Source organism: Jatropha curcas, chromosome 5 (assembly GCF_041381405.1).
Source record: "Jatropha curcas cultivar XTBG-Jc1 chromosome 5, XTBG_Jcur_1.0, whole genome shotgun sequence".
NCBI classification, from domain to species: Eukaryota; Viridiplantae; Streptophyta; class Magnoliopsida; order Malpighiales; family Euphorbiaceae; genus Jatropha; species Jatropha curcas.
The window spans coordinates 29,022,099-29,049,620 of record NC_143155.1 but is presented as its reverse complement, the minus strand read 5'-3'; the positions used below and the strand labels follow the sequence as shown (position 1 = coordinate 29,049,620).

Genomic DNA, 27,522 nt, shown 5'->3' with positions numbered 1-27,522 from the left:
GCATTAGTTTATATTATAAGAAGAGTAGTATGATAGTGGTAAAATACAACTTTTATTCAAATTCAATTAATGAGAATACCAAACACATACATGGAATAATAAATAAAGAAGATACGAAATTGGCAAATTCTGAATCTGATGGTAAGGTAAATGGTCCATGCAAAGATGCCATCTGCCCTTCATTTGTAAGCAAAGTAAAATAAATTGAGTTGACGTATTGCCTGGTCCAAAAGACTGGATCTCAGCCTTCATTTTGGTCACAAGGAGAATGTAATTAAGTCCAGTTATGGAAGAAATGGACGACTCAAAGTGCAGACAAAGGACAAGATTAGAAATGTGAAAGTGAAATCAAGGCCTCGAAGCAAGACTACATCATCTTAACACCTTACGAATAGAATGTGGCGGTGATTTAGGTTTCTCAATATCTTCTATCATGTGATAGCCACAAATACAAAACAGTATTTCTGGCCTTTGTCATTGTCCTCTTGTATTACAGCATCATTAAACAACAGCCATGGCCGACACAGAGAAACAAAGCGAGCTATTGACAAAGTGTTAATTTAATCATATGATGACTTTTAAGCAGATTTTGAATTTTTAATAGCAGCACTTTAATACTGTTTTTAGTGCTGGCCAGTTGGGATTTAAAAATCTTGGAAATATAAAAAGAATGGAAAGGAAAGAGAGCCGTGTAGCTAATTGCAAGCTCCAAAATATTTGACAATTTTGAATCTTGATAATGGATATTGCTTCTCTAATCATTAGAGAAGATATTGTATTATTTTAAAGTCGCAGTAAACAATTTTTTTCAAAAGAAAAAGTTGCAGTAAATAACAAGTGTGCAAGTAACTCGAGAAAGACACAGAATGAGAGAGCAAGAGCATTACAACATATTATATATTCCCCTTGTATTGATTATTCATATATGAATCAGAAACACATCAATAATAGCCTGTTAATTGTGTACAACACACTCCGGAAATCAACACCTCCCTATATAATACATCCAAGTAGTCACAAACTCACAGAAAACCTCCACTTCATAAATAAAGGAGAGAGGCAAAAAAATAAACAAAAAGCTCGCAAGAATGAATGAAATCAGGACATAATGGAAACCAGAAATTCAGAACACATGCAGCATTCTAAAACCGACGCAATCAACACACCAGAAATCTACAGTTTCTACAATGAGAATGCTTCTGATCCTGTCATGGTTGGAAAAATTGCCATGGATATCAAGTAGTCTTTCTTTAGAAGCAAGAAGTACTTGCAGACTAGGCTTCTGATTCATGCCCATCAAATGCGAGTCCTTCATTTGGCTCTCACGGTTTTACAATGTGGGAACTGTTTGATATGTGCATGATCTCAATGGCAAAGTTAGAAAAAGTCTCTGTCAAGTCATGTCCAGGACGCTTCTACCTAGATGCAACTACTCTTACTGCATAAGCAGCCACTAGCTTACTTTCCTTTCCATCCAGAAACAACGGTGGTCAATTATTTCGTATGAACAAACAAAAGTCAAATATCATTTACAAGTCAATGCAGCTCTCATCCTTCAACTCAGCTGGAAATGAAGGAATTCCAGTTTCTGAAATCTCATTTACACAGCTTACCATAGTTTCTTCCATCAAATCTTTGACAATGGCTTCACTAATCTCAATAATCATTGTTTCACTATCATTCCGAAAGTCCATCCAAGTTCCAGTTTTAGCCATGTCTTTCCTGACTATCTGCTCTAATGTATGAGGCAATGGCAAAGGGAGGAGATACCAATACACTCCTTCCCATACCTCATGAATAGCATTTCTCAAATCCGGTGCAGGTCGGATGTGAGGTTTTTCAAATGATAACCCAAGGGGGCAACCAAAATAGCGCCCATATACCTCCATCAGAGCTTCATTAATACAATCAAAGAGAAGTTTCTTGTCACAACAAAGTTGGTTGGGAAAGAGCCCTACCTCGTCAAATATTGATGGGTCAAGAAGTGGATCAGAAGAATTTGACATGATATAGAACTCATCCCAGTTCAGTTCAGAGGCGTGCAACACTGCTTTTACATACTCGAATAGAGATTCCTTCTCCTGTATGCCTTTCAAATGGGTGACTATATCTTCTGCTAGTGGATCATTCTCTTCAAACTGAATTCTCTGGGGTAGCATCGGTAGTTCAGCTGAAAATATACGAATCAACTGGTTTTAGCACAAATATCAATTGATATACAAGTTCAAAACAAATATTGGACTTCAATCAATTTTCATATGATTGCCTACCAGGTTGGGATCTAGTGCTTGCTGGGCTAACATCCTCCTCTGTGAAAAGTGGTTCAAGAACAGATATAGGACTTGGTCGCTCTAATACCTCTACGACTACAACACTCTCTAGATACCGATCCTTCTTGGTTATTGAATTGCTGGATGGAGACGTTATTGGAGAATATGGGAGTTGATTTTCTTCATCTAAGTCCTGGAAAAAGAGGTAAATCATTACACTAAAATGTTGCAAACACGTGAGAGAGAACTAGCAAGGACAGAAAGACAAGCAAGTAAAATTACATGTGTCGAGCATTCAGAGTGTCTTTTTGCATCACAGACTTCAGAGATGTCAACATTCTTGTCTTCTCTGATCGTAGAAGAGGAACTTGACTCAGAGAGAGTATCCAACATATTGCTGTCTTCTTGAAGTACAATATTAGCTTCTTTTACAATATCCAAGTCACCTGCTGAATAAATTATGGAAGGCCAAATATTAAGGAAAAATGCAGGAAAAGTAATTTATCCAATTAATTCTTGAAATAAGTAGACAATTGAGAAAAATAATACCTTCAGAAGTCCTCACTCCAGTAGAACACAAGAATTTCTCCACATCATTTTTCACAAGCTCATTTGAGGGATTTGAATTTGGTTTTGGAGAAGCTTCTTTTTTATTATCAGCGGTGTCTTCAGAAACACACAACTCAGCCTCTGCATTTAGTGCCATTCGACCAAGATGGCTGACATTGTTTTCTTGTTTCTCAAATTTGTTATCGGTAGATAATCTCATCTGTGAAGAAACAAAGTTTTGTCCCCAATCCCTTCCAGGACTGCCAATAGGAGAAAAATTGTATTCAGGAAGAGAGAGAATCCTTCCAAGGGTTTTTGGAACCTGTCGGCTTGAAAAATCTGCATCCCCAGTCCCACCAGTAAGCATCTCAGACAGATGTTTCTTGGCCTCAATATAAATGTTAGATAGTCTGTGCCTGGGATAGTTACCAGTTTTATGTTCCATACTTATTTCACATTCTTTCAACTTGTCCCCCTTTTTGACACCAACTGGAGGCCGGGCAATTTTTTCAATAAAGAAATGTTCTTTGCTCGGAGAACTTCTTCCAACATTCTCCTTGTACTTTTTGTCACTATCTCTCCTAGCCTTCCGCTCATTTGGAAATCTCTTTGAAATACCTTCTGGTGAGATCTCTTGTTGCTCTTTTCCCATAGCCTGTTTTAACTTTCTCTTAATTTCAGTGAGAAAAAAGTAGGGACTAACTCTTTCATTTGGTCCCGTGTTTCTGACAATAGTTTGAGAGTCTGGGGATGACCTAAGACTTCTTTCAGTTTCAGGCTTTTCCAAGGTGATAGGCCCAGGCTTTAAAATAACAATCCTATTTGAACCTTCAGCAGCCTTAGGTTCCATTAATGGATTCTTTTCTACTGATTTGGTCTTCCTCCTGAAAAACTTGCGCTGTTTACTATGGACAACCTCATCAGATTGTTTCACATCATGAGTCTCATGTTCGGAAAAATTTGATTGCTTGGAGATTTTTTCTTTCTCTATATGAGCATTCCACAAATTCTCAACATATTTCACCATTACAGACTTTTGACGTTGTAAGAGATTTCGAAATAATTCCTCATCAGAACTTAGAAGCTTAAGTGCATCATTGAACTCTTTGGGAGGGTGGATATCCCCGTCTCCGTTAACATGTTTCCCATTGATAAGCCTCTGACTTATAAAAAGTTTGATTGCCTCACCCAATTTCTCTTCAACGTCAGGATTCTTCTGGTTTGGCTGGTTGTGAACTTCATCACTCTGTTCATGCCTTATGCAACTAAGGCGATGAATCTGGTGGCAGAATTCTTCCAGCATATCATCCATATCAATATCATTAGTAGATTGCTTTTCTGAATTCTGAATGCATGAATTTTCAGGTTCCAATTTCTCAGCAGCATCCAGATCTTCTATGTATATCTCACAACTTTTTGTGCGATTTCTACTTGTTTTTTTGCGGTTTTTCCTTTTGTGGCCTCCACATTCGGAATTGGACTCTTTTGGATCCACTTCAGCACTGATTACCTCCTTATTTATGTCCTTCTCGCAGAACATCTCTTCTTCCATGAGTTTCTTCACACTTGGCTTACTGGCATCGGATGCAATTGTGATCTCTTCACCACCCTGATATATTTTTAAATGCATAAACATCAATTAACATTCAAAGAAGGCAGTCCATCAATTTCATGGTCCAACCATCAACTTCACAACAACTATAATCCTAAGTAATAATATCAAAAATAAATTCTGGAAGAAACATTCAATTTTGGATGCACAAGTCAAAACACTTACAGGAGTGCCTTGACAATTTTCAGCAAGATTGACCAACATGTCAGCTTTATCTCCTGAATTTCCGGAAGCTGCAGAAAAAAAAGACAGCTTAACAATCACGCAGAACATTAAAAATTTTATGAACTTAAAAGGAACAATTGCTTCTCTGCCAAAAGGATTCCCCCGCTCTGTATAAGTGCGCCTATGTGCTAGTGTGTATGGTTAAATTTTCAATTCATCTGGGTCTAGAAGAGAGTTCTTACCAACAACATGCCTAGTCCCGCGCCTCCTATCTGATAGTAGCCTCTGAGTTGATCTACCTTGACGGAAATCAAACATACTAATTAATCCCCACATGCATCCAGATTGGTCTCTTTCATGTCGCACAGGGCGCCTTTGAGATTTCTTTGCCATGACGAATGTCTGGTTCTTTAACTATATTATGCTTTGTTCATCCAAATTCCCTCACTAGTATACCCGCTTGAAATCTGGTACACAGAAGAAACATCACTTGAAGGATAGATATTAGATGCTTTTAATTCAAAACTTCTCACATGGACTATTAGATACAAATGGTTTTCTCATCACTAAAGGTTGGAAAGTAAATTAATAAAAGTAAAGTGAGACATGGCATGATCATACGCAGCAAATAGGAATTAATTTACACATCTACAAAGACCAAGACCATCCAGGAATACTGTATACTAATGACGAAGTTCACTCAATCTGCCCACTTCCAAGCACTTAGTGATACAAAGTAGACATTTGATAGTCTCAAAGATATCAAACAGATGACAAACTAAGAGAAAAAAAGTGGAATAAACCATGGCATAGAAGAGGGTAGAAGAGCCGGTCAAAATGTTTTTAAACACTAAACTATCTAGCTTCCCCTGCTCTCCATCAAAGATCCCAAAAACAAGAGAATTAAATAAAAACGAGTTTAACTAGCCAGAAACATCTACAAAGAACAATTCTATGACCTTGTGTGTGTGTTTTTTTTTTTTTTTTTTTTTTTTTTTGTTGGGGAGGCAGGTATCAAGAGATTCTCATTTCGGACACTTCAACATTCAGCTAAATTCTCATTCTACAAACAATAATCTAAAAAGTAACTTGCCCGTGAATAGCAAAAATGAAATAGAGTCAGACACATTCTAATCAATAATCAAGCCTCTGCATGCTCACAAACAGAATGCGTTCACTCGATTGATAAACCCAAATTACTAGTGCCTCTCAAAGGAAGATCTGATACAACTGACTCAAGAGCCCCAACAGTAATTTGCCATTAGCTAGAATAAAGTAAAATATCTGTCCAGTGACATCACCCATTCTTTTACTTTCATAATCATCTAAAACATTCAGATAGAAGAACACGAGAACCATAAAATAATCCAAGTAAAAAGAAAAAGAAAATACTATGTGCTTAAACCGAAAAAAAAAAAGAACCTTTAAGTTATAGACTGGCATATAGATTTTGATGATGAAAGAAATGGAATGAACGAATAAATACCTTAAAATCGATGAGGACAAGAAGGACAACAATGTGGCTGGGTATACAGGACCAAGAGAACATGGACAAAAACTCCAATATTAACAACTGAAGCTTCCTCAGAAGCGTCAAGCTCAAGGTACCCAAAAAAGAAAAAAGCCTTCTTTGGATGGCAAGGTATTGAAAGGCTTCTTTTTGTCTCCACAAGCCTTTACCAGCGCCTGAATTTCCTCACTGGTGCCTTACACTTTGGATATATGGATCTTCCCTTTAAAGAAAAGAACTGTAATGGTACAAACTCACGGATGGATGATGAAATTCACCTTAAAATTTCACCGATCAACAAAATTAACCAGTAAGCTAACAAATTCGGTGGAGATATTTGAGTGAAAGCTTGAAAGGACTAATTGACAATCCCAGGAACAGACGTATTTGCCTTCTTCTGGCATTATCAACTAAATTACAACCTTAATTTCCTCAAATTGGCAATCAACAACTCTGGGTCAACCTTTTCTTCAACGCCCAAATCAATATTTACAAATTCTGAGAGAAATAGAAGAAATTTCGCAGAATTGTAAGAAGACAGAAAACAAGTGTCAAATATGCCAGCAACAGTAGAGATCACGAGACAGAGACCAAAATGGTCTCCTTTTCATCAAAATCCCAAAAAATGCATTTAAATAAAGCTAGCAGAGTACGCACAAAAGACCAGATCAATTTTCAATGAAGTTTAATATATGAGATGTTAAAAACTGGACTTTTTAGGGTGAGGTGAGGTATATAGTAAGTGGGCATCTTTTGACAACGAAAAAGAGAGAGAGAGAGGGAGGTGGGAGAAGACTAAAATGCCTATCTTGCACCGACCCATTATTTTTTAGGGAAATTCTTCTCGTATGGGCAGGCATTAAAGACTGGAAAAAGTGGAGGAAGGGAGGTGGTGACAAGTGTGATAGTGAAAGTAGATAGCTTTACAAAGTTTCTGTTGGCAACTGGCAAGAGGAGGAGAAAGAGAGAGTAGTGGAAGAAGAATACGCGACAATTGATGGGCCCACATTCAGACAGAAAGAGAGAGCTTTGTATTGAAGAAATGCTTTTCCTGTCTCCATTTTCTCCTCTGCAATTCCACGTTCAATAATCATCAAACTCACTATCTCTCTCTCCCTCTCCCTCGCCCTCTCTCTCAAACTCTCTTTTTGTGCCTTTCTCTCTCCTGGCGCTGTGCGGGTAGCAGAGAAAGAGAAAGAGCCAGGGGATTGGATGGGTTTACTTTTTCCTTTTTCTAGAGAGGGAAAGGATGAGAGAGAAACGTGTGGGCTCTTGGAAAATATAAGAATGGAGACTTATACGCAAACAGAGATCAGTGGTAGGGATAAATCTGTAAGTCTAAGTAACTTTTGTGGATGAAATTGTAATTTACAAGGAATGAACAACTTTAACGGTTTTGTTCATTAACCGTAAAATTACAAAACGGTAAGCTACCGGTAATATGACATACTATCGTTTTACCAAAAAAAAAAAATAATAATAATAATATTATCTAATAAGCACGATCGAAAACAGCAAATAATAGCATCGAGTGTCGAGTAAAAAACAAATTACAGCATCAAGAAATCTATCGATCTGAAAAAATTTTTTAAAACTTTTTTTTTATAGAATAAAATCTTTTTTTTATTCATAAAAATTATTATTATTATTATCACCACCTTTAACAAAATGCGAAAATAATATGGCTAACAACATTTAAATTTGAGATTTCCTACTTTATGCGGTCTAAAAAATGAGAGAAAAATAATCAAAATATACCTTATTAACTAAAAAAATCATTAAAATAATCATTTAACAAGAAAACTTATTTATATGATAATCGAATTTTTCGTTTGACCTACTCATGTTTTTAAAATCTCAATATAATTTAGAATGCTGCTAGAAACTAGCTTTAGAAGAGAGTAAGAAAACGAAATATATATATATATATATATATATAAAGACCAGTTTTTATATTCAAAAATATATATTTATTAAAATTTAAAAAGTCAAAAACAAAAGCAAGATAGGCCCAATGTTTGTCCTCCTCCTCCACAAGTAATATCCTTAAATATAAATTAGATAATGAGAGTTTTTTTCTTTAATTTTTTTTTACTTTCTTTTTTAATTTTGAAAGTGAATTTTCTGTGCTGCTTATATTAATTTTATTATTGGAAAAAAAAGAAAAAGCAACCCCGTCGTGGAAGCTAATTATTTTGTTAATTTTTATTTAGCTTGAATTAATTAATAGTATAATTGTACGGATAAAGATGATGAAATTAATTAGAGATAGATAGTGTGGCTTGTTTTTGACTCAAACCACTTTGTCAAACGCTATTATGGAAGTAATGATGGTTTGGTTTCATTTTGAATTCAAATATGGAATTTTTTTGCCTTAAAAAAAAATTACTGTTATGCAAAACTATTAGGGTTAGGAACAAGTTTGCACTGAGAAAATAGTGCCATAGAGAAAGAAAGACATGCAAATGCCTAGTTGTGAATGTTTGTAGAATAGTTGGAAGGTCCCACTAAGAGGTGGCGAACCGATGGTCAGATCATTCAAGACCAGAAATTAGGACCGATTCAGACTAAGTTAATTCAATTTTAATATGAAATTAATCAATTTTGATTTTAAAAATCAATTTCGATTTGATTCTGATATAATTTCGATTTAAATCGGCTCAACGGCCAAACCTAAACACCAAATAATATCAACTGGGTTCACTTATTTACCAACTCCTATCGTGAGGCAGGCCCATATGAGACAATTGCTACCCTCTTCGCTGTCCTTAGCTTCCTGCTGCTAATAATAAGCTTTTTAGCTGGTACTTTTAAATGGTGGGGAAAACAAATGACAAAGGAATAGGAGAAATTTGTAATTAGAACATCCACTTTTTTTTTTTTTCTTTTCTTTTTTTATGATTTCAGTTGTAACGTCTCTACACATGACTTTGTTTTTATTAAACCACTCTCTAATCATAACAATTAGGGTAATAATAGGACAATCAAGTGTGATTCTATAATTAAAATGAGTTTTGCAAATTGTGTTTATATCCAATATATGGAATCTATTGATTTTCTTTTCTTTTCTTTTCTTTTCTTTTTTTTTTTTTTTCTAAGGGAACAATAGTTCTTGCCTTCTTGGAGCTGCCAAATAATGGGGGACCACTAATTGGAAAATATAGTATTGAGTTTTGTATAAACTGCACTTTTTTTTTTCCTGCCGCCTGCAAGGATAGCGACCCATACAACAATTTGTCTCACCTTTATATTTCCATTTATTTTGATTAATTAACTTGACAAAACATAGTTTTAGGTTTATCATAACAAAAATATCTCATTCATGACAAATCATTTTCCTAAAGTATTGAAAGAAATAATTAAAAAGCTCTTAAAAACGAAAGAAATAATTAAAATTTTAGTAATTATAACGGTCTATTTTTCTATTTTGATAATTGAATTTCTATTAGATACTATTCGTTTATTTTATTGGCGCTTTTCTCTTTATTTTATTCCACCTCATTATTGTTGATATTGAAAAAAAAGAGAATATTATAAGAAATATTTGAGATTTTTTAAAAGAAAAAATATAAAGTAATAATAAATTTTAAAATTCAGAAATTTGATATAAAATAAATAGATGTTTATTTCACATGCTATTTATTGAATAAGATTGCTATCTTAATTTTTCAATAAAAAATTTTGAAAAAACAATTATGTGTCCAAAGTTCAAATACTTAATTAATATAAAATTAAAATTAACATGCTAAAATAAAAAATGATAGAAATTCAAATACCAAATAACCGATTGTATAATTATCGGTTAAAATTATTAGGAGGAGCTCCGTGTTATGATATTTTATTGAGAAAGAGAGAGAGAGAAGGGAAGGGGAGCCTTTATAAAGCTTTTGCATGCTAACATTGAGGCAGGCAGCTTTTTTTTCTCCTTGCTTTCCCTTAAAGATATTGAAGATTATTAAAGGCAGGGAGGGGAGGGGGTCACAAAGAAATGGAGAAGAGAAGATGGACAGACTTATTATTCTAATTCAATCATTTTCCTACAACTTTCCATCTACATGCAGAAGGAGACAATGGGCCTCTGTATGTGTCAATACCAATTACCAAATTTCTGAATCCAGATTGAAAGAAGAAAAAATTTAGTGGCAATTATTTCAATTAACCACTTTTTTAGGTTCAATTTGGGGACCAAACTCAATAGATGTATACAATTTTAGTGCAATGTAAGTTACATATTTTACTGTTAAATCAGATCTAATCCTTTTTTGTTTTTGGTTTGGCACATAGTTAGTTGAGTTTGTATTATCAAATTAGGTCACTAAATAACAAAATGAATTAACCTTGTGCCAACATCTATTTGTAGTGATTGGTGGTTCTCATGTAGATGTCATCCAATTTCTTAATAAGGACAGAAGGGCAAAACCATAGCTAATAGTAATTAAATGAATCTACAATTTATTAAATTCCCCAATGATCTAAAATTTGGTTAATTAGGGAGAGTTACGTGATGGTCATTGCATTTTTTAATTTTTACTTAACGGTTGAGACTAGTTTGTTTGTTTGTTTATCAAGTTAGCGGCAATAAACATAAAGAAGCTAGTTAGCAAACTAAAACTCATTGGTACAACTTTCTTAACTTCTTCAACTAATGTAAGGTGGGGTTGGTTGATTTTTATCCAATACGAGAGTTGGCCTTTTAACAACTCCAACCACTATTTTCAAGCATTGGATGCTCCATCTTTGAACATTCTGAGGGTTCAATAGGGAATCCTAACCCATAACCCAATCTCCAAGAAAGAAAGCGAAATCCATGTAAGTTGTTGTATTACTATTACACTTGAGAAAGCAATTGAAATTATAAAAGAGAAACCTACTTTAATACCATTTAACAAATGATTACGCGTTGGCCAACCTAAAGGAATTAGTGGAATCATGAAAATTTAAATGGTAGAATGATTACTACCTTATCATATATTGACCAATAAAATAATTTGAGTATCAAACATTCATTCTCTGCAAAAAAATTGACTTGCTTAAACTTGAATTAACCCATTCAATTTTGACGTATCTTTCTATCTAATTATATAATTAAATGAGTTCTTAAAAAATGAATTTATGTTTTATTTTGTTGTAATACAAGAGCACTTTTCTTATAGACTTATCCGGCGTGCATAAAATTAGATTTAGTTCAACGGCCAAGGATTTTTGTGATTTAAAAAAAAAAGCTAAAGTTATATTAAATATAGTAAATAAAATAAAAATAAATAACACTGACAAATTGACCAGTTTTGCTTGAGATAACTTTCTTGTCTCATCCCATAAAAGTCACAGGTCTCGCCGCAATACTACTTACCAGCAAGCAAATGTGCTAAAGACGCCTTGCCCATGGCACAATATCATTGAAAAATAACAGTTCAAAATAAATAAATAAATAGTCATTGAAAATGAGTTTTTTAAATCATTTAAATTATAGACATTTCTTAAATCTTGATTCCGTAATAAGACAAGATAGCTTTCATCTTGGAGAAATAAACAAAGGCATGATACCAATAACCAACATTCTACCTTCTAATCATCTGTTTAATGTTGAGAAAATATATAAACAAGTTTTGTTACATTATCTTAACAGGAACTTACTTCTCAACCGGAAAATCATATATATTAAAATAGAATTTAAATTGCAGTTTAGTTGCCTCCCCAATTAAAAGAAAAAAAAAAATCACCAAAAGAATTGTCGCTTTAGGAACTTGAACAGGGCCCAAGTATTTTCATTATTCTTCTTTTCAGAGATAAATAACAATGATGCTTTGTTTTATTATTAAATATTAATAATTAATAGAACGAGAAAAGGACTAGCATTAAATTGTTATTGGGCCGCACGTGCAAGGTTTTTAATGGTCCAGAGCTTGGAGCCATGGCCCATGGACTAAATTGGAAATCTGAGTGTCTAAACATGCTGCCGACACTGACTTAATATCACCGAATTATAAATCCAGCTATATAAGAGCGGAAGCGTAAAAGAATAAGCACAGCAAGTATTCTTATTTGTATGACAGGGGCAATAATAGTAAAATAACACCTCCCAAAACCTGGCTCTCAATATAAGATCGAGAATATGACCCTTTATTTACCTGTCCAACTCTATGAAAATAAGGTTCTAGATTTTTAATCAGAAGAATCCTGGACTTCCGTTACATTGGTGACCTATAGTCTATACGATTTGGTATCGACTTAGAGATGGCTTGCCCATTGTCCATGAAAGATGCCATTGGGCTTTGAATTGCCATATGATAGGCCCAGCTCTTAGATTTTCGAAGAAAAGTCCCTATATTCGAGGAAAACACCATCATGGGCCTAGGGTTTTCGACTCTTTTGTCCTTGTATCAGGAAAATGGTGGTGGGCTGGGGGTTGCGGCTTTTGCATTTTAAACATTGGGAGTACAATTAAACTAGGCAAGATTTGTAAGAAACACGAGCGGAGCAGCACAAAATAAAGGGGCTATAAGAGTCGAGAGGCGCAGTTACCTTCAATTAATAATTATAGTATTACAGTGTTTTCTCTTTCTTCTTCTTGCTTTTCTCAGAATTCGCTCAGACTCTTCCGTTGCTTCGTCAATCACGTAGTTTCCTACGTTGGCCCAAGGAAGCAGGTGATATTTAGAGCAATTGGAGCAAAGAAATATAGCACTCATGTTTTTAATGTGCACTTCTGTTGTTGAATTAATCGTCTCATTTAAATACTAGCTAATATTATCAAGTGCTAATTCCAAAATTACGCTTGCAGCTATAAATTTACTTCCACAGATCTTATTTAATTTACTTTTTGATGTAGGGAAAAAGTAATTATCAACAATAAATAGTAAATCCTGCAAATTTGCCTTTAATTAATTACCTGTTTCCTTCACATCGATCAAGCAGGAAAAACCTCCATCTATCTCCTCATCTGATGTTTCAATGATAACGCTACATCGTCTTTCCTGCATGATGCACTTCCATTTCAATTAGGCAATGAAAAAATTTTACATTTTTCTGCGAATGTGTAAGCAGAAAAATTTCGACATGCAAATCATTTTAAGGAATGTACTCGGTTCAATTCTATGAGATGAAATATAACTTAACAACAAGGTATGATGTTTGATCAAGCAACAAAAGGAAACCCAGAAAGGATACAAACCTGAGTAAGAACTACCTTTTGAACAGAAGAAGCTTCTTTACACTTTTGCTCCTTGCAGGATGCCTTTTGTGTGAATTTAGTTTTTTCTGGCCTTACAGTGTTCCAAGCACCCATTTCTATCTTTGGACACACCGTTGTTTGACCAGAGGTCTTTGGAGGTATGGCTGGACTGAAATAAGGAAAAATTATATTCAGCGGTCAATAGGTTTGATGCAGTGACATTCATAGCAAAGGTTAAGAAAGACAGGACTAACACAAGAAATAGGAGATATGAAATTTAGGCAGTTAATCAATTTCAAAGAAAATATTCAAGTAACATGCAAGTTACGCTAAAAATATCAGTAATCCTTTTAACTGCTGTTACAAGAAAATCCATTGATGCAGATACTAATCCTCTGTGCTCAACCATGTTTTCGATGAACCAAATCAATTTCCCTCTTAATGTCTTTCTTTGGACCACATCTGAAACATTTCTCAGTTATTAGGACTGATGAGGGAAAACAATTCCATTAGACAAGCCTCATGGACCAACAACTGGAGCTTTGCAGACTTATCTCTTCGGAGAGTATAGGGTCATTACAACGAATATAAGTTACGACCAAGCAATTGAGATGAACTATACCAAACAAAAATTAGAAAAATAATATCTGCATACTTTCTAAGTAAATGTGGCTTTCTTTGTGAAGTGCCATAACAGCCAGTGACCTGCAAATTTGCATGCGTAAAAGGATTTCTGAGAATTTATCCTCATAACTGCCTGAAAATGGCATTCCATCATTTGCTTAGAAGAACAAACTTACCTTTGGTGAAAGCACAGTAATAGATGGACTATTTTGGTTGGGGGTTTTAAGCTTACAAGCTGATGCCTGCATGAATGGAAAGCAATAATAAAAAGGCTCTTAACAGGCTTAGTCCAGCAATACTTAAATAGTAACTTCAAAGTTATTCTAAGAATCAGGTAAGAAGGAAAATTTCAAAATATTTTATATTTCCCTAGAAAGCAAGGAAACTTAATGCTACAGTCTTCACATATTTCCAAGGTTTACCGATTGTTCACACAGTATACATGCCTGCATTTCTTTAGTAAAGGTCATGCAGATTTCTTGTTGCAATTTCAGTAAAGAGGCTTCCATCTGGTTTGGTAGGACAGAAAGGACCAAGAAAATCTGCTTTAGTTTATCTTGACATATATCCTTCCTCAGTCGTTCAGATATAGATTTCAAGTTCCCATCAAGGCTAGATTTGATATCTTCTTGTCCTGTGATCTGGTTTAACACCTCAGCCATGTTAAAAAAAGGTCCATTGTTATCAACATATTGAAAAGAAGGCAGATAGACATTGAAAGTCAAAAGGGACATAGGTAAGGTGCTGTTACCATTAGCTGCAGTGAGGCATCAAGCGCAACCAACTTCTGCCGAATACCCTCCACTACAGTGTAATTTGCACAAAAATTCATTAATATAAACAATTTATGTTTTAAGAAAAAGAATTTGGAGAATATGTTTCCATTTTAAGCCAGATCATATCTCATGAGATAAAGCTGAAAGGTAACAGAAACATGGTTCATTGGTTTGACATTCTATCTGTTCAATCAGATCACAATTTTTTTTTTTTTTTTTTTTTTTTTTTGAAAAGAGAGAAAGATTTGATTCAGTAGATTGAGCTGCATTCTAGTTCAGAATTTTGGAAAGAGTACACTTAAATTCCTTAATTAGTATTTTGTCCCTATATCCACCAAAATATTGTCATACGATTTAACTTCTTCCTCCTGAACTCCTACCACCCAACGCATGAAAGACTCAGATTGCTTACTCTCCAGTGATATTTCTTTTGTGCCTTTGTTAACTTGCATGACATCACTCTGAACAGAATCTAAGATCATTCCAAACTTGTTCAATGAAGTTTCAATCATCCCAATCCGGTGCTCCAGTTCTTCATTTATCTGACCTGCTCAGATAAATAGAAAGTTAGTGTGCCATGGAAAGAAACCACAAAATATTTTTCAATTTAACTTAATTTATTCATATCAGCATAAAAGCTTACACTTATGGTCTGGAACAGATGCAGTATTCCATCTACGCATTACATTGGTAGAAGATCTTGAGATTGGCATTTGGCTCTCTTCACGCGCATAGCTAACTGGAGGCAAACAAGATGTCTTCTTCACGGAGCTCTCTCGTTCCAGATAACTAAATCTCTGTAAATGGAAAATGAACACCGACTATTGTAGAAGGGGATAACAACGAACAAAATTCATTTTATTTGGTCTATGTTAGATAAGTCAGTAATAACATAGAGAAGAAAATTTATTTCGGTTTTACATCATTAATGCTATTGGAGACCGAAGCTATTATGAGAAATACAGTTCCATTTTGAAGGTTTGGGAAAAATATAAAATAAGATATCATGAAGTATTCAGGTTCGGAAACTGTCCCAGAAAAGGAATACAACAGAAGTTCCAAGGAACCCAGGGATTTTTCCTCCTCCAAATTCTAAAAATAACTCTAAATGTATCTGCTATTAAAAGAAAGGCAGAAACCAAAAGAAAGAACTGGTAAATTAAGAACCATTTTGCATGATTAATTGTCAATGTCAAGTTAACAAAATGGCCATATCTAACTGAAACAAAGATCTCTTTCATGAACGTAATTAACCTTCTTGTTAATGGTGATAAATTTTATTAATTAATATTCTGAAAAATAGGAATGAAAGAGAAAGATTCAGAAAGGGAGACCAAAAATATTTTTAGTTTTCATTGAGGGGGCAGTACATACAACGCTTGCACACTGCATTTAAGACTCATGTTTCTTGCTGTAATCGCACCAATCAGATTAGAAACAAAAATGACCAAGTAATTATAACTTGAGTTTCGTCATCAGGTGCCTGAACACAACTGATCTTAGTACTGATAAAACCAGTGAACTTAGTTGAACTAAGTGCTTCAATTTCTAGAAAACAACTCCAAAAACAAAAGAAAAGGAGATCCTAATGCTGCAATACAATTTAATTTTTCCAAGCTCCATTCTCTCTGCAAACATTAGATGATCAAAAGCAGAAAGGAGACTCAACCTGTTCATTTGACAGAGGTTCACCAAAAGAGGTCTGTGAGAGCTGTGAAAACAAGCCATGCTGAGATGAAATTCCTTGTGAAAATGATTGCTGTGATTGTTGAGATCGAAGCTGTGATGTTTGTAGTCCAGTCGGTATAGCACTCAGTCTCCTTTATATCATTAACAAAGCAAGCATAAATGACAAAGAAGAACAATATATTCAAACAATAAAAGCTATTTTATGTGCACAGATCCAACATCGAACAGAGTTCCATATATTATAGGGTTCTAGAAACCAAGGTTTTGAAGTTCAAAATGTATATCTCCGTCTGTTTCTCAATCGCTGTAACCCTACATCATGAAAGGCACTAAAGTAGAGCCATATCGTGTAAACTTATGTATTTGAAATCGACAAAAACACAGGAGAAGAAACAGAAAAATAATCCGAAATAAACGAGATGACAATTCTAAATGCTTTTTTAATCAGTTACGGAGAATACTAATAGAGAGGGAAGCATTTGAAAACGAAAAATCTAAGGTATACATTTACAAAGCAATGAAACAAAGATTTTACACTTTCAGCATAACTAAACAGTTAAATTAATAATATTGCGACACTAAATGCTCTGCATTTTCTCAGTCGTATATAGAAATTAAGTATTCAGGAAACATCCGTAAAGCCAAACACAGTGGTGAGAAGATTGACCATGGAAATAAGTTCTGTGTCTCGGAATTTTCAAATATTAACTTCTTCCTCAGATTTTTGTTTTTTTGTTTTTTTTAAATGAAACTAAGCAAAGCAGGTGTTATAAGCTACACTAGAGTGTATTTTGCAGCAAAAAAAAAAAAAAAAAAAAAAAAAAAAAAAAAAAAAAAAAAAAAAAAAAAAAAAAGAGGATCTCGTTGAGAAATTAATGTAAATTTCGCTCTTATGGCCAATGTTTGGCTGCTAGGAAAATTGAGAAACGATAGAAGAGAGCAATTAAATTTCTGGTTTTCGATTTTCCGAAATCTGGAAACAGACCTCAACTAAAAATAGAACAATCCACTTTAGACTCCGTAGACTGAAATTATGCGGGTTTGAAATTTGATCTTCTCGAGTTCCATACATTTTCTCGCAAATTAAACACACACACAGAGAAGAGAGAGAGAGGCGAGTGAATTTGAACCTTGACTGAGGAGGAAGGACAGAAATAGAGTTGAGGTCACAGGCTTTGTTGATCTTCAACTTCATTTAATAGAATCAGTTATTGTAAGATCTTGTAGCGGAAAAGTGAAACCCTAACTGTGATTGAAATTTGAAAATTGAATTGTTAAAGAACAAGTTGATTTTTTGAATTGAACGATATAATTGTTTGAAAATCTTAGAATGAAAGAAAGAGGGAGGGAGGGAGGGAAAGGTAGGAGATCTGTAAGCGTAACAAATGGCAAACCGTCCGGGTGTGGCGGGAAAAGGAATTTTGCACGCGGGCTGTGAATTGAGAAAAGTAAGTAAGGCCCAAATGTCTTGGATATTAAAATTAAATCGTCCTGCTTTGAGTTCTTTTGATTCCACTGGACCACTCTATCTTTCCAAGCCCAGGCCCAATATAAGCACATAGCAACTGAGTGATCTATTCTTCGTGACTAGGCTTCTAATTTTTAAAACTAGACATTTATATGTTTGTCGCTAAATTTCTCTAACTTAATTAAAAATATTTTATTTTGAGATAATTTCTATAATTAATTTGCTTAACTTCTTTGATTTTTTTATCTTAGAAAGAAAGAATTTTCGTTTTTTTAAATCCATCGCGTATCCGTTTTGTATGATTTAACGTTAATTATTTAATATTGAAATTGAAAGTCATGAATAATGACCAAGAACAACCAACATGACACGTGTTTTTTCAGTTTCAGGATTAGTTAGTGCATTAGTGGAAAATTAGTTGATAATCATTTATTAACAGATTAATTAATTGGTGGGTTCAACTTTTTTTTTTTTTTTTTTAAGTGATGATGAGATCATCGTGAACATTTAGGCATTACTTTAACAAATGATAAAATTTTTTAGTAGATCAATCACTTCCAATAAAATTTATTTGATCATCACATCATATTGAGCTATTATAATAGTATCTTAATCTAATAGAAACCGCGTTAATTAATTAATTAATTAAAATTAATAGGCTTTTGATAATTTTTTTTAGTATTATTATTGTCAGGATCGTATATGTATTTATTATTAAACCTTGTAATTAATTACATATTTATTGATTTTGTTATTTGGATAAATTGTTGCATGTAGGCTGTATGTTGTAACTTGTAGGCTCCGCCTGCATATGAGACTGTCGAATCGAAAATTAAAAAGCGAACTTACAGAAACCATAGGTTACATCCAAATGCAGTGACATTATCAATTTTTTTTAAATGGGGAAGAAAGTATGCACTTTGCACTTTCATTTATTTTTCCAATAAACAAATGAAGAAAAAGATATATGAAGCGACATAATAGTAATATCTTTTTTAATCCGATATATGTCTTAATTCTAAATAATAAATCCTGATCCAATTGGCAAACAAGGCAAAAAGAGCTTGGAAAGAAATAACTAAGAATTGATTGCTTCTGGATTTGCCTGTACTTCCAGGAACAAGGAATTAATTATAGATGTGATTACATAATTTGTCTTTGCTCAATTGGAAATTTTTGTCTGACTTCTACAAGTTTTGATCAAAACCGCGTATGAATAATATTCAACGCAGCCTGTAATAATTTAAACTAAACATCAAAACAGCTCTCCATACACAACGATATATATAGAAAGAGTAAAATCATAAAAAATTCGGGATATTTAATATATTATGCATATATTTGAAATAATAAACACGCATGACGTGAAAAAGATCAAAGAACATAAATGCTAAGCTGGGCATCCCAGCTTCACAGCCAACCGTAGAAGATCAGGAGAGATATTATAGAATTTCATTACTCATTAGCTGCAGTCTTTTTAATTAATTTCCTTGCACTTTCATTCCAGTTCTAGAGGGAAACTCATTAACTATAGTCTCTTTTCCTTGTATTTTCATTTCATTTCTCGAGGAAAAGAAACACGTGGGAACTTGCTGTTATGGTCATTCTTCGTTTTTCTAATAAGGTTCCGTGAATTTTGACTAATTTCTAAATAAGTAAATATGAATTTACCAAAAAATAAACATGACTCGGAAATTTCAATCATTAATAATTTTAAGTTTATTTAACACGTGTCGTATGAACATACACAGCTGGTTTACTTGCTCAATTATTATTAAAAATCTCATATATAATAATAAAATGCTAGCTAGTTAATTTATTAATATTGATTTTTAATTTTGATTGGTCCAAATCTAAATAAATTAATATTAATTTAAAAGAATTAATTATTTTTAAAATTTTTTTATAAAAATTTTAAATAATTTATATTTTAAGGTAGATGGAATATATTCTATAAATAAATAATTTTAAAAGTTTACATATTGTTCCAGATTTTAAGATAAAAATTACTATTCTTCTTTACTTGGTCGAATGCTAGATTCTCTGCAAGCAAAAATTCCGAGGATGTTCGAAACTCATCTTGGTGTGCTGTGCGCGATGGTTTCAACCGTCGATTAATCGTCAGTTAAAACAATGCCACATGGATAGTTGTAGGCTTGTAGCAGTGCAAAATCTGTTCGGGTTGGACAAAAACTAACCCGTGGCGGTCATGCAGAGAGAGAATAAAAATTGGATAAAGAATATTCCTCTGTTAGTTGGCCCACCGGAGATCCGTACATGCTGACAACTGTTTAATATTGGGAAGGATTGTAAGTGGACTGCTCTTTGCGTCCTTATCATGAACTCTCACATTGAGGGTAACATTACGTTACACTCCGTTTATATGTAATCATAATTTTGTAAATTTAACAAGATTATACTCCATATGTTTTTACGTATGACGGTGTGAAAATTATTCATTGATTTAAAAAAAAATTGAGAATTGTGTTGAAATGATAATTTTTATATACATATAGTTGTTAGAATAATTATAAAATAAACATTAACCGTTTTAATATCCTAAATTAATTTTTAAATAAATATTATATTTTATCAATAAAAATAAAATTAAAGAGACATATACATATTCTATCTAGAGTATTGTTATTCTCATGATAATAAAATTTATTGATAATAAGATTATAAATAAGATGAGTTACCTGTAAATTATTTAGAGCTTGATATAACTTTTATTGCTCAAATTTTATATTAAGTCAAATAAATCAATTTTAAGCATGTACATATTTTTTTTTCAAACAAAGATGTTCTCATAATACAAACTATAATAATCATGAATTTTATCATTTATTAAATACAAATATCATTAACAATTATTAAATTTGCAATCTCACTACCTTATTTTATCAATATTTATTTATAGAGTTACAGACTCCATAGATAAAGGAATAAAAAATGGCGAGGGTTTTAGGATGATTTATATATATTTCTTTTCATATTATGCAAGACAAGTGGATAATAATTTTGAAATCGAAGGAAAGGGCCCATGACAAAAGCGTGGGTGCGCCCTCATTGCAGTGTAGCTCGCAGGTTACCAGGACTTCGTGGAGCCCACCTTTCAATCGTCGAGGAACCTTCCTCTCGAAGCAAGCAAAGCCACCTGGCCAAGCAAACAACGAGGAGCTCAACTTGAAGAGAATATATAATATAATCCATTAAAAAAGAAAAAAGAACTGAAAGGAAACTACACTTACAGGAAGTAGAAGATTTAACCCCCCCAAAAAAAAAAAAAAAAAAAAGAATAAATGGAGAAGAGAATATAGTAGTAGCAAGCTATCAGCTATGGAGCCCGCCTGGGAATTGTTTAGCTTTTCTTACAGTCCTTAATTGTTTTTGTAGTATAGTGACAACATAGCTTAAGACAATCAATCCCTTTTCAAGCCTAATCATATCTACCTAGACTTACATTTTCACCACTTCTAAGCTTTTATCTCTCCTCTGACATTGACAGCCTTTCCTCCCTCTGTGTCTCTATTCTTCTCGAAAATTTAGGGTTTTGATTTAAGAAGATTCAGATTCTGTTAGATTTCAGGGGAAGAAAGGAAAGGACCATAAGTCAGACATGAAAATCCGAGTTTCTTTTATTTATTTATTTTGGTGTCTATAACTGCATAATGTTGCAATTGAGATTTTGATGATTGAGTTGTTTGATTACTGTTGTAATGGCTGTGGTGAGTCTTGTTCCTGCAATAACGCCACCGCTCAGTCCGGTTAACTTTGCTGAATATCGAGTTCCGGCAAGTATGGCAACTACTAGGGAGATAGTACAGCACTCAGTGGCGAGAGTAATTGAAGAGAAGGTGTACGTTGCGGTGGGGAAAAATGTTAAGGAATACAAATCCCTTCTTTTGTGGGCATTACAGAACTCAGGAGGCAAGAAAATTTGCATAATTCATGTCCACCAACCCGCTCAGATGATTCCTCTGAGTAAGTTCAAATTTATTGCATAAATAATCTGAAAAAGGCCCTGTTATTTCAAATCATTTCACGATTTTGAATTGGTTATTAATCTGTCGGAAATAACATAAAACTCGCTAAATTTGTTCAGTTGATTGTGTAATTCCTTTGTAGAATTTCGGACCGAAATCCATTCTTTAAAATTTGCACAATAGTTGAATACAGCACTGAATTGTTAATAGAACAAAAAAACTGAGTGGAGTCAATTGGTTTTGAGTTTTGACTTTGTTTTATCTTTGCTTGACTTTGTATATTCATTTCGATTTTCTTCAACTTTTCGTTCTTGATTGATTTGTTTTTGTTCTCTTTTCTGCAGTGGGCACAAAATTTCACGCAACCTCACTTAAAGAACAGGAAGTCAGGGCTTACAGGGAAATTGAAAGGCAAGCGATGCATGAAATTCTGGATGAATATATTCTTCTTTGTTGGCAAATGGGGGTATGAGTTTTTCTTTTTGTTTCATCCTCCACATATGCTGTCTAGATTCTTCTTGAAATTTGGTGTTATTTGTGGAAATCAAAAGTTCTAGTCAAGAATAAGTTTTGAAGAACTACTAAAATAAAGTGTTTTAATATGAACTTTATTTACTGTAGTTGTTTGAAATGCATATGTGATGGCCTAGGATTATTTGAGTTCATGTCCTCACTTGGTGAATAATTTGAGAGTTTACTGGTGTATGGATTTGAATTCTATGTTCCTTTTGGAATTTTGAATTGGCATGAGTACTTCTTGATTGGTTTTGGCGTTTGTCAATTATCATATTGCAGGTGCGGGCTGAGAAACTGCATATTGAAATGGAGAGTATTGAGAAGGGAATTTTAGAACTTATCTCTTCGCATTGCATCAGGAAGCTTGTTATGGGAGCAGCGGCAGACAAGCGCTATTCAAGGTAGAACTTGCACAGGTTACCTATCATCATTTCCATATCTAGTTATGTGAGATTTTAATTGGATCACCAAAGAGAATAATCCCTTTTACCTGCATTTCAAATAGAGTATTTGTTTATCCAGCTGCTTAAAATTGCAGAAATATGATGGACATCAAGTCTAAGAAGGCCATCTTTGTGCGCTTGCAAGCACCTGCTTCTTGTCAGATAAAGTTCATCTGCAAGCAGCATGTTATATACACAAAGTATGCTCGAAAATTTTGTTGCTGCTGCTTTCATCTCCTCCCTCTTTTTTTTTTTTATTTTTTTTATTATTTTTTTTTAATATTCTGGTTTAAAAGTTTGTGCACATTTTAGTTGCTTGTTAGAGAGATTTTTCTCTTTTTACTGCTGATGAACAACTATCAACCATTACCATTCTATTCTACAATGTTGAAGTGATGATCATGGTTATAATGGATGTTCATGCCCTAGCAGGGAAGGTGCTTCAGATGCAAATGATATAGAGATACTACCATCTTTACAGCGAAACATCCTAAACACAGAAAATGGACAATCAATTCATTTGAGGTCACAATCTATTACTGTAATGCAGAATAATCATCCAAAACTCACCAATCCAGCTCAAGATTTATTCTGCAGGGCACAATCCATTACCTTTGGCCGACTGGGAGGCAAATCAATACCTTCTACTTCCCCAGATAATGTAGGAGGGCCATCAACTTCACAGAACAGGCCAGATGCAGAAGGAGCTTCATCTGCTTCACCTGTATCATCTGATGAAAGTGATGCATTGTCAAGGACTACTTCTCATGGTTCACTTCTCTCAACATGCTCATCCACTGGGTTAGTCAGTGTTGGTTTAGGTCCACTTATTAGAAGTGAAGGAGGATTAGAAATAAGCACGCTACATCAGCCTAAATTGGATCTTCATCATTCATCTACTTCCAGTGTACTGGTATAAATCTTCATTTGATGAACATAGACATTGAAATATGCAAAATTTGCCTGTTCCATTTTTCCAGTTTGACTTTGGGATATATAATATTTGTTAAACCTTCATATTTATCAGTTAACACCTAAGTTGGTGTAGTAATCTGACTATTACATATATTTTTTGGGAGTATCAATTGATATATTGATGGATTCTAGCAGGAAGGAAGTATAGAGGATCCTCTTTATGATCAGCTCGAACAAGTAATGACAGAAGCTGCAAATTTAAGGAGAGAAGCGTTTGAAGAGGCAGTCAGGCGTGCAAAAGCCGAAAGAGATGCCATTGAGGCCATACGCAGGGTATTTTCAGGACAAACAACTTTCTTCTTCCTCTTCTTTGTTTTTGCTCTCTCTCTCTCTCTTTTTTTTTTTTCTTTTTTTTTTCAACTTTGTTCCCATGGACTCAAGGGAAGGTGATTGTTTTGAAAAACATGAAATAGCAAATGAACATAGATAGAATTCAAAAAATTAAAGTTAAAGCTATGGGGTAGGGTGATAAACAGTAGATATAAAACTTTCCACATCATTTATTGGTATTTGGGTGGTAAGATGTAACAGGATTTAATTGGATCATGTGTGGACCTTGTTCTCTGATCAGTTTCTGGTATTTCGGACACCCTCCAAAATCTAAAGTATGCAAATTGCCAATTTATAGGCCAAAGCATCTGAGGGCTTGTATGCTGAGGAGGTGAGACGAAGGAAAGAAATTGAAGAAACACTAGCAAAAGAAAAAGAAAAACTTGAAAAAATGAAGAGCGAGAGGGATGAAGTCATGGAAGAACTTCATATTGCCCTGGATCAGAAAAAAATTCTGGAGAGCCAAATTGCAGATGCTGAACAAATGGTAAGGGAGTTGGAGCAAAAAATAATCTCCGCTGTGGAACTGTTGCAAAATTACAAGAAAGAACGGGATGAATTGCAGATGGAGCGTGACAATGCACTTAAAGAAGCAGAGGAGCTGAGGAAAAGCCAAGCAGAAGCCTCAAGCTCTCACATGCCACAGTTCTTCTCTGACTTCTCTTTCTCAGAGGTTGAAGAAGCAACTGACAACTTTAATCCCTCTCTCAAGATTGGGGAAGGGGGATATGGTAGCATTTACAAAGGTCTCCTGCATTACACCCAAGTGGCTATAAAGGTGCTGCACTCTCATAGTTTGCAAGGCCCTGCAGAATTTCAACAGGAGGTATATGTAGTTCTATCTAATGAATTCTTTTTAAATTCTCATTCCTTTTATCTCTTACATGTTCACCATGTTCTGACATTGATTTTTGACTTAAGAGTGAATTGAAAAGCAAAAAGTAGCAAGAATATGGTTGTTAGAGTTTGTTCCATTTAGCTGCCTAATTTCATATTTTATAAGCTGCTTCACAATTTATTTAATGTTTCGAATTAGAACAAATCAATCAGCTATTTATATGTACCCAGCCAATCCAATAGTGCTTCTTACTGAGAAGTGTAAGGCTTGGCCCGGTCTGAAGGAAGAAGAATTCTATTTGAGTTTGTGTTGTTGATTTCCTGCTGTTTTAAAGCATGATAGTACCTCTAGTATGCGTTCAATAAACTTTTATTGAACGATTCGGCATTGTTTCTTCATTCGGTTTGTAATATAGTTCACTATGGTCTGTGGGATTCGATACTGGGTAAGAAGAATTTGAACATTAAGAAATTAGTAACGCACTAGCATTCTTCGAGAATGATCTGTTCATCTTTATTTGCACTTCAGAAGATTGAATCTGAATTCGATATGAATAGCTTGTGCTTAATGATATCTTGTATATCAGGTTGACGTTTTGAGCAAGATGAGGCATCCAAATCTTGTCACTCTCATTGGAGCCTGTCCAGAAGCTTGGACTCTTATCTATGAGTATCTTCCCAATGGAAGTCTCGAGGACAGGCTTTGCTGCAGGGATAATTCTCCTCCTTTGTCTTGGCAGACTCGGATACGCATTGCTACTGAGTTATGCTCTGTCCTTATCTTTCTTCACTCTAGCAAACCACACAGCATTGTGCATGGCGATCTAAAACCTGCTAACATCCTCCTTGATGCCAATTTTGTGAGTAAGCTAAGTGACTTTGGAATTTGTCGACTACTGTCTCAAAATGAAGGTTCAAGCAACAATACAACAATGTGCTGCAGAACTGACCCCAAAGGCACTTTTGTATACATGGATCCCGAGTTTCTTGCCTCGGGAGAGCTTACTCCAAAGTCAGATGTTTACTCATTTGGAATCATATTGTTAAGGTTGTTAACTGGAAGACCAGCCTTGGGGATAACGAAGGAAGTGCAGTTTGCATTAGATAAAGGAAACTTGAAAAACCTCTTGGATCCTTTGGCCGGGGACTGGCCATTTGTTCAGGCCGAACAGTTAGCCCACTTGGCACTGAGGTGTTGTGAGATGAACCGAAAGAGTCGGCCAGATCTTGCAGCAGAAGTATGGAGGGTACTTGAACCGATGAAAGCTTCATGCGGAGGCTCATCATGTTTCCGGCTTGGATCAGAAGTGCATTTCCAACCTCCTCCGTATTTTATATGCCCAATTTTCCAGGCAAGATCCCTTGCATTTATATATAGTGGCTGAAATCTTTCGATGTTCCAAATTAATTTATGTGGGTCTTTCCGTCTTTATTAAGCACAAGATGCCACTTCCATTCTATCTCCTATAATTTTAATAATTACATATTAAATTCTCAATATAGGTAGGTTATTCAAATGTTGGATGTATTTTTTTTTTTTTTTTTTTTGGGTTTCTACAATTATTTTATCAATTTCCTCTTTTGCGCCAAACCTGCAAACTAGAGAGAGAGGGAAAGAGAGAGAGAGAGAGAGAGAGAGAAGAACTGAATTTCTTGATTCTACTGTGAACTCAGCAACCTCATTTTCCTGTTTGTAGTATTTCAATTAACATTTATAAATTGCATGTGTGGCAAGTGGAGGTCTTAAATCAAACTCATTTTGGCACTTAAACATGCAGGAAATCATGCAAGATCCACATGTTGCAGCTGATGGTTATACTTATGAAGCAGAGGCTTTACGAGGATGGCTGGACAGCGGACATGATACTTCGCCAATGAACAACCTTAAGCTTGCACACAACAATCTCATCCCCAACCATGCACTTCGATCAGCAATCCAGGAATGGCTACACGAGCTTTAGAGATTAGTACCAATTTCTCTTTTAGTTCAACACACTGTTTATAGTTGTATATTTCTTGCATTGCTATGGCCATCAGAACCACTATTACCCAGTTTCCTTCTTCCCTTTGTTAGGACAATGGTCTACATACTATTGCCCTTTTCTCGCTTCCACCCTAGTTCTGTCATTGTATAGTGTATAAACTACAGAGGGCAGCTGGTTTGAAACTTTATATATAGGCGGAATATAATAATTTATATAATTCATGAAATGACAGATTTACATTACAGGGTTTTGTACGAATTTATAACTTATAATTTTTCATGGGATTGCTTCATTATCGTAATATTTAAATTGGAAAAGAAAAAGCTAAAAACGTTAATGAGTTATCATAAAACGGGACCAAATGATTATTTAGACCTTATTTAATAAACACGACACGCAGTCAAATGTGCTAGCTGTCCTCTCTATAAGCAGCGGTCGATCCTTAAAAAACAATATCTACCAGGTCCCAACGCAAAAACGTTCATACACTGTAAGAAAAAAAGAAATTTAAATCATATTTTAATTAATACTTTTGTCGCTCTATTCACAAAAATCATTATGACCTTTTCAATATTTACTTAAATTTGTCATCGGGTCTTTTATTTTAGAAAACAAT

The 27,522-nt window shown here is 34.3% G+C and overlaps 3 protein-coding genes across 11 annotated transcripts; 1 reads left to right on the top strand and 2 right to left on the bottom strand.

The window, feature by feature from the left end:
- Positions 1-867: 867 nt before the first annotated feature.
- Positions 868-7,371, bottom strand: TRM15 (GPI-anchored adhesin-like protein, putative (DUF3741)). 2 transcript variants are annotated; one of them, XM_012227996.4, is made up of 7 exons: positions 6,083-7,371; positions 4,839-5,063; positions 4,597-4,664; positions 2,820-4,428; positions 2,553-2,719; positions 2,271-2,463; positions 868-2,170 (listed from the first exon to the last, which is right to left on the bottom strand). In XM_012227996.4, exons 2-7 carry the CDS (start codon positions 4,987-4,989, stop codon positions 1,530-1,532), a joined length of 2,829 nt encoding a protein of 942 aa, XP_012083386.1. In that variant the 5' UTR covers positions 4,990-5,063; positions 6,083-7,371; the 3' UTR covers positions 868-1,529. The 2 variants fall into 2 exon arrangements, with proteins under 2 accessions (XP_012083386.1, XP_012083387.1); XM_012227997.4 differs by having other exon boundaries at positions 2,553-2,716.
- A 4,733-nt stretch (positions 7,372-12,104) lies between these two features.
- Positions 12,105-17,736, bottom strand: PRD3 (putative recombination initiation defects 3). 2 transcript variants are annotated; one of them, XM_012227994.4, is made up of 11 exons: positions 17,497-17,736; positions 16,347-16,497; positions 15,321-15,474; positions 15,090-15,224; positions 14,653-14,705; positions 14,348-14,542; positions 14,078-14,143; positions 13,933-13,982; positions 13,278-13,446; positions 12,996-13,080; positions 12,105-12,731 (listed from the first exon to the last, which is right to left on the bottom strand). In XM_012227994.4, the coding sequence occupies exons 1-11, from the start codon at positions 17,559-17,561 to the stop codon at positions 12,631-12,633; spliced, it is 1,224 nt and encodes a 407-aa protein (XP_012083384.1). In that variant the 5' UTR covers positions 17,562-17,736; the 3' UTR covers positions 12,105-12,630. The 2 variants fall into 2 exon arrangements, with proteins under 2 accessions (XP_012083384.1, XP_012083385.1); XM_012227995.4 differs by having other exon boundaries at positions 13,293-13,446.
- A 3,296-nt stretch (positions 17,737-21,032) lies between these two features.
- Positions 21,033-27,148, top strand: LOC105642977 (U-box domain-containing protein 33). Of its 7 annotated transcripts, none has more exons than XM_012227993.4 (10): positions 21,033-21,818; positions 22,165-22,286; positions 22,616-22,737; positions 22,875-22,979; positions 23,212-23,304; positions 23,377-23,692; positions 23,887-24,027; positions 24,383-24,910; positions 25,509-26,273; positions 26,700-27,148. In XM_012227993.4, the coding sequence occupies exons 1-10, from the start codon at positions 21,554-21,556 to the stop codon at positions 26,880-26,882; spliced, it is 2,640 nt and encodes an 879-aa protein (XP_012083383.1). In that variant the 5' UTR covers positions 21,033-21,553; the 3' UTR covers positions 26,883-27,148. The 7 variants fall into 7 exon arrangements, with proteins under 7 accessions (XP_012083383.1, XP_020538287.1, XP_020538288.1 ...); XM_020682628.3 differs by having other exon boundaries at positions 23,209-23,304; XM_020682629.3 differs by lacking the exon at positions 23,212-23,304.
- The last annotated feature ends 374 nt before the right edge of the window (positions 27,149-27,522 follow it).

What these genes read in the sequence shown, in the direction of transcription:
- TRM15 (XM_012227996.4), bottom strand. Translation starts at nt 4,989, where the DNA reads ATGGCAAAGAAATCTCAAAGGCGCCCTGTGCGACATGAAAGAGACCAA. An exon ending in AAAATTGTCAAGGCACTCCT is followed by an intron (nt 4,429 to 4,596) that starts GTAAGTGTTTTG and finishes AAAATATATCAG; the next exon opens with GGTGGTGAAGAGATCACAAT. An exon ending in ACTCTGAATGCTCGACACAT is followed by an intron (nt 2,464 to 2,552) that starts GTAATTTTACTT and finishes CTCTTTTTCCAG; the next exon opens with GACTTAGATGAAGAAAATCA.
- PRD3 (XM_012227994.4), bottom strand. Translation starts at nt 17,561, where the DNA reads ATGAAGTTGAAGATCAACAAAGCCTGTGACCTCAACTCTATTTCTGTC. An exon ending in ATCTGTTCCAGACCATAAGT is followed by an intron (nt 15,225 to 15,320) that starts GTAAGCTTTTAT and finishes TTATCTGAGCAG; the next exon opens with GTCAGATAAATGAAGAACTG. An exon ending in ATGCCTCACTGCAGCTAATG is followed by an intron (nt 14,543 to 14,652) that starts GTAACAGCACCT and finishes GTGTTAAACCAG; the next exon opens with ATCACAGGACAAGAAGATAT.
- LOC105642977 (XM_020682627.3), top strand. Translation starts at nt 21,554, where the DNA reads ATGGCTGTGGTGAGTCTTGTTCCTGCAATAACGCCACCGCTCAGTCCG. An exon ending in CGCTCAGATGATTCCTCTGA is followed by an intron (nt 21,819 to 22,164) that starts GTAAGTTCAAAT and finishes TCTTTTCTGCAG; the next exon opens with TGGGCACAAAATTTCACGCA. An exon ending in CTGCAGAATTTCAACAGGAG is followed by an intron (nt 24,911 to 25,508) that starts GTATATGTAGTT and finishes CTTGTATATCAG; the next exon opens with GTTGACGTTTTGAGCAAGAT.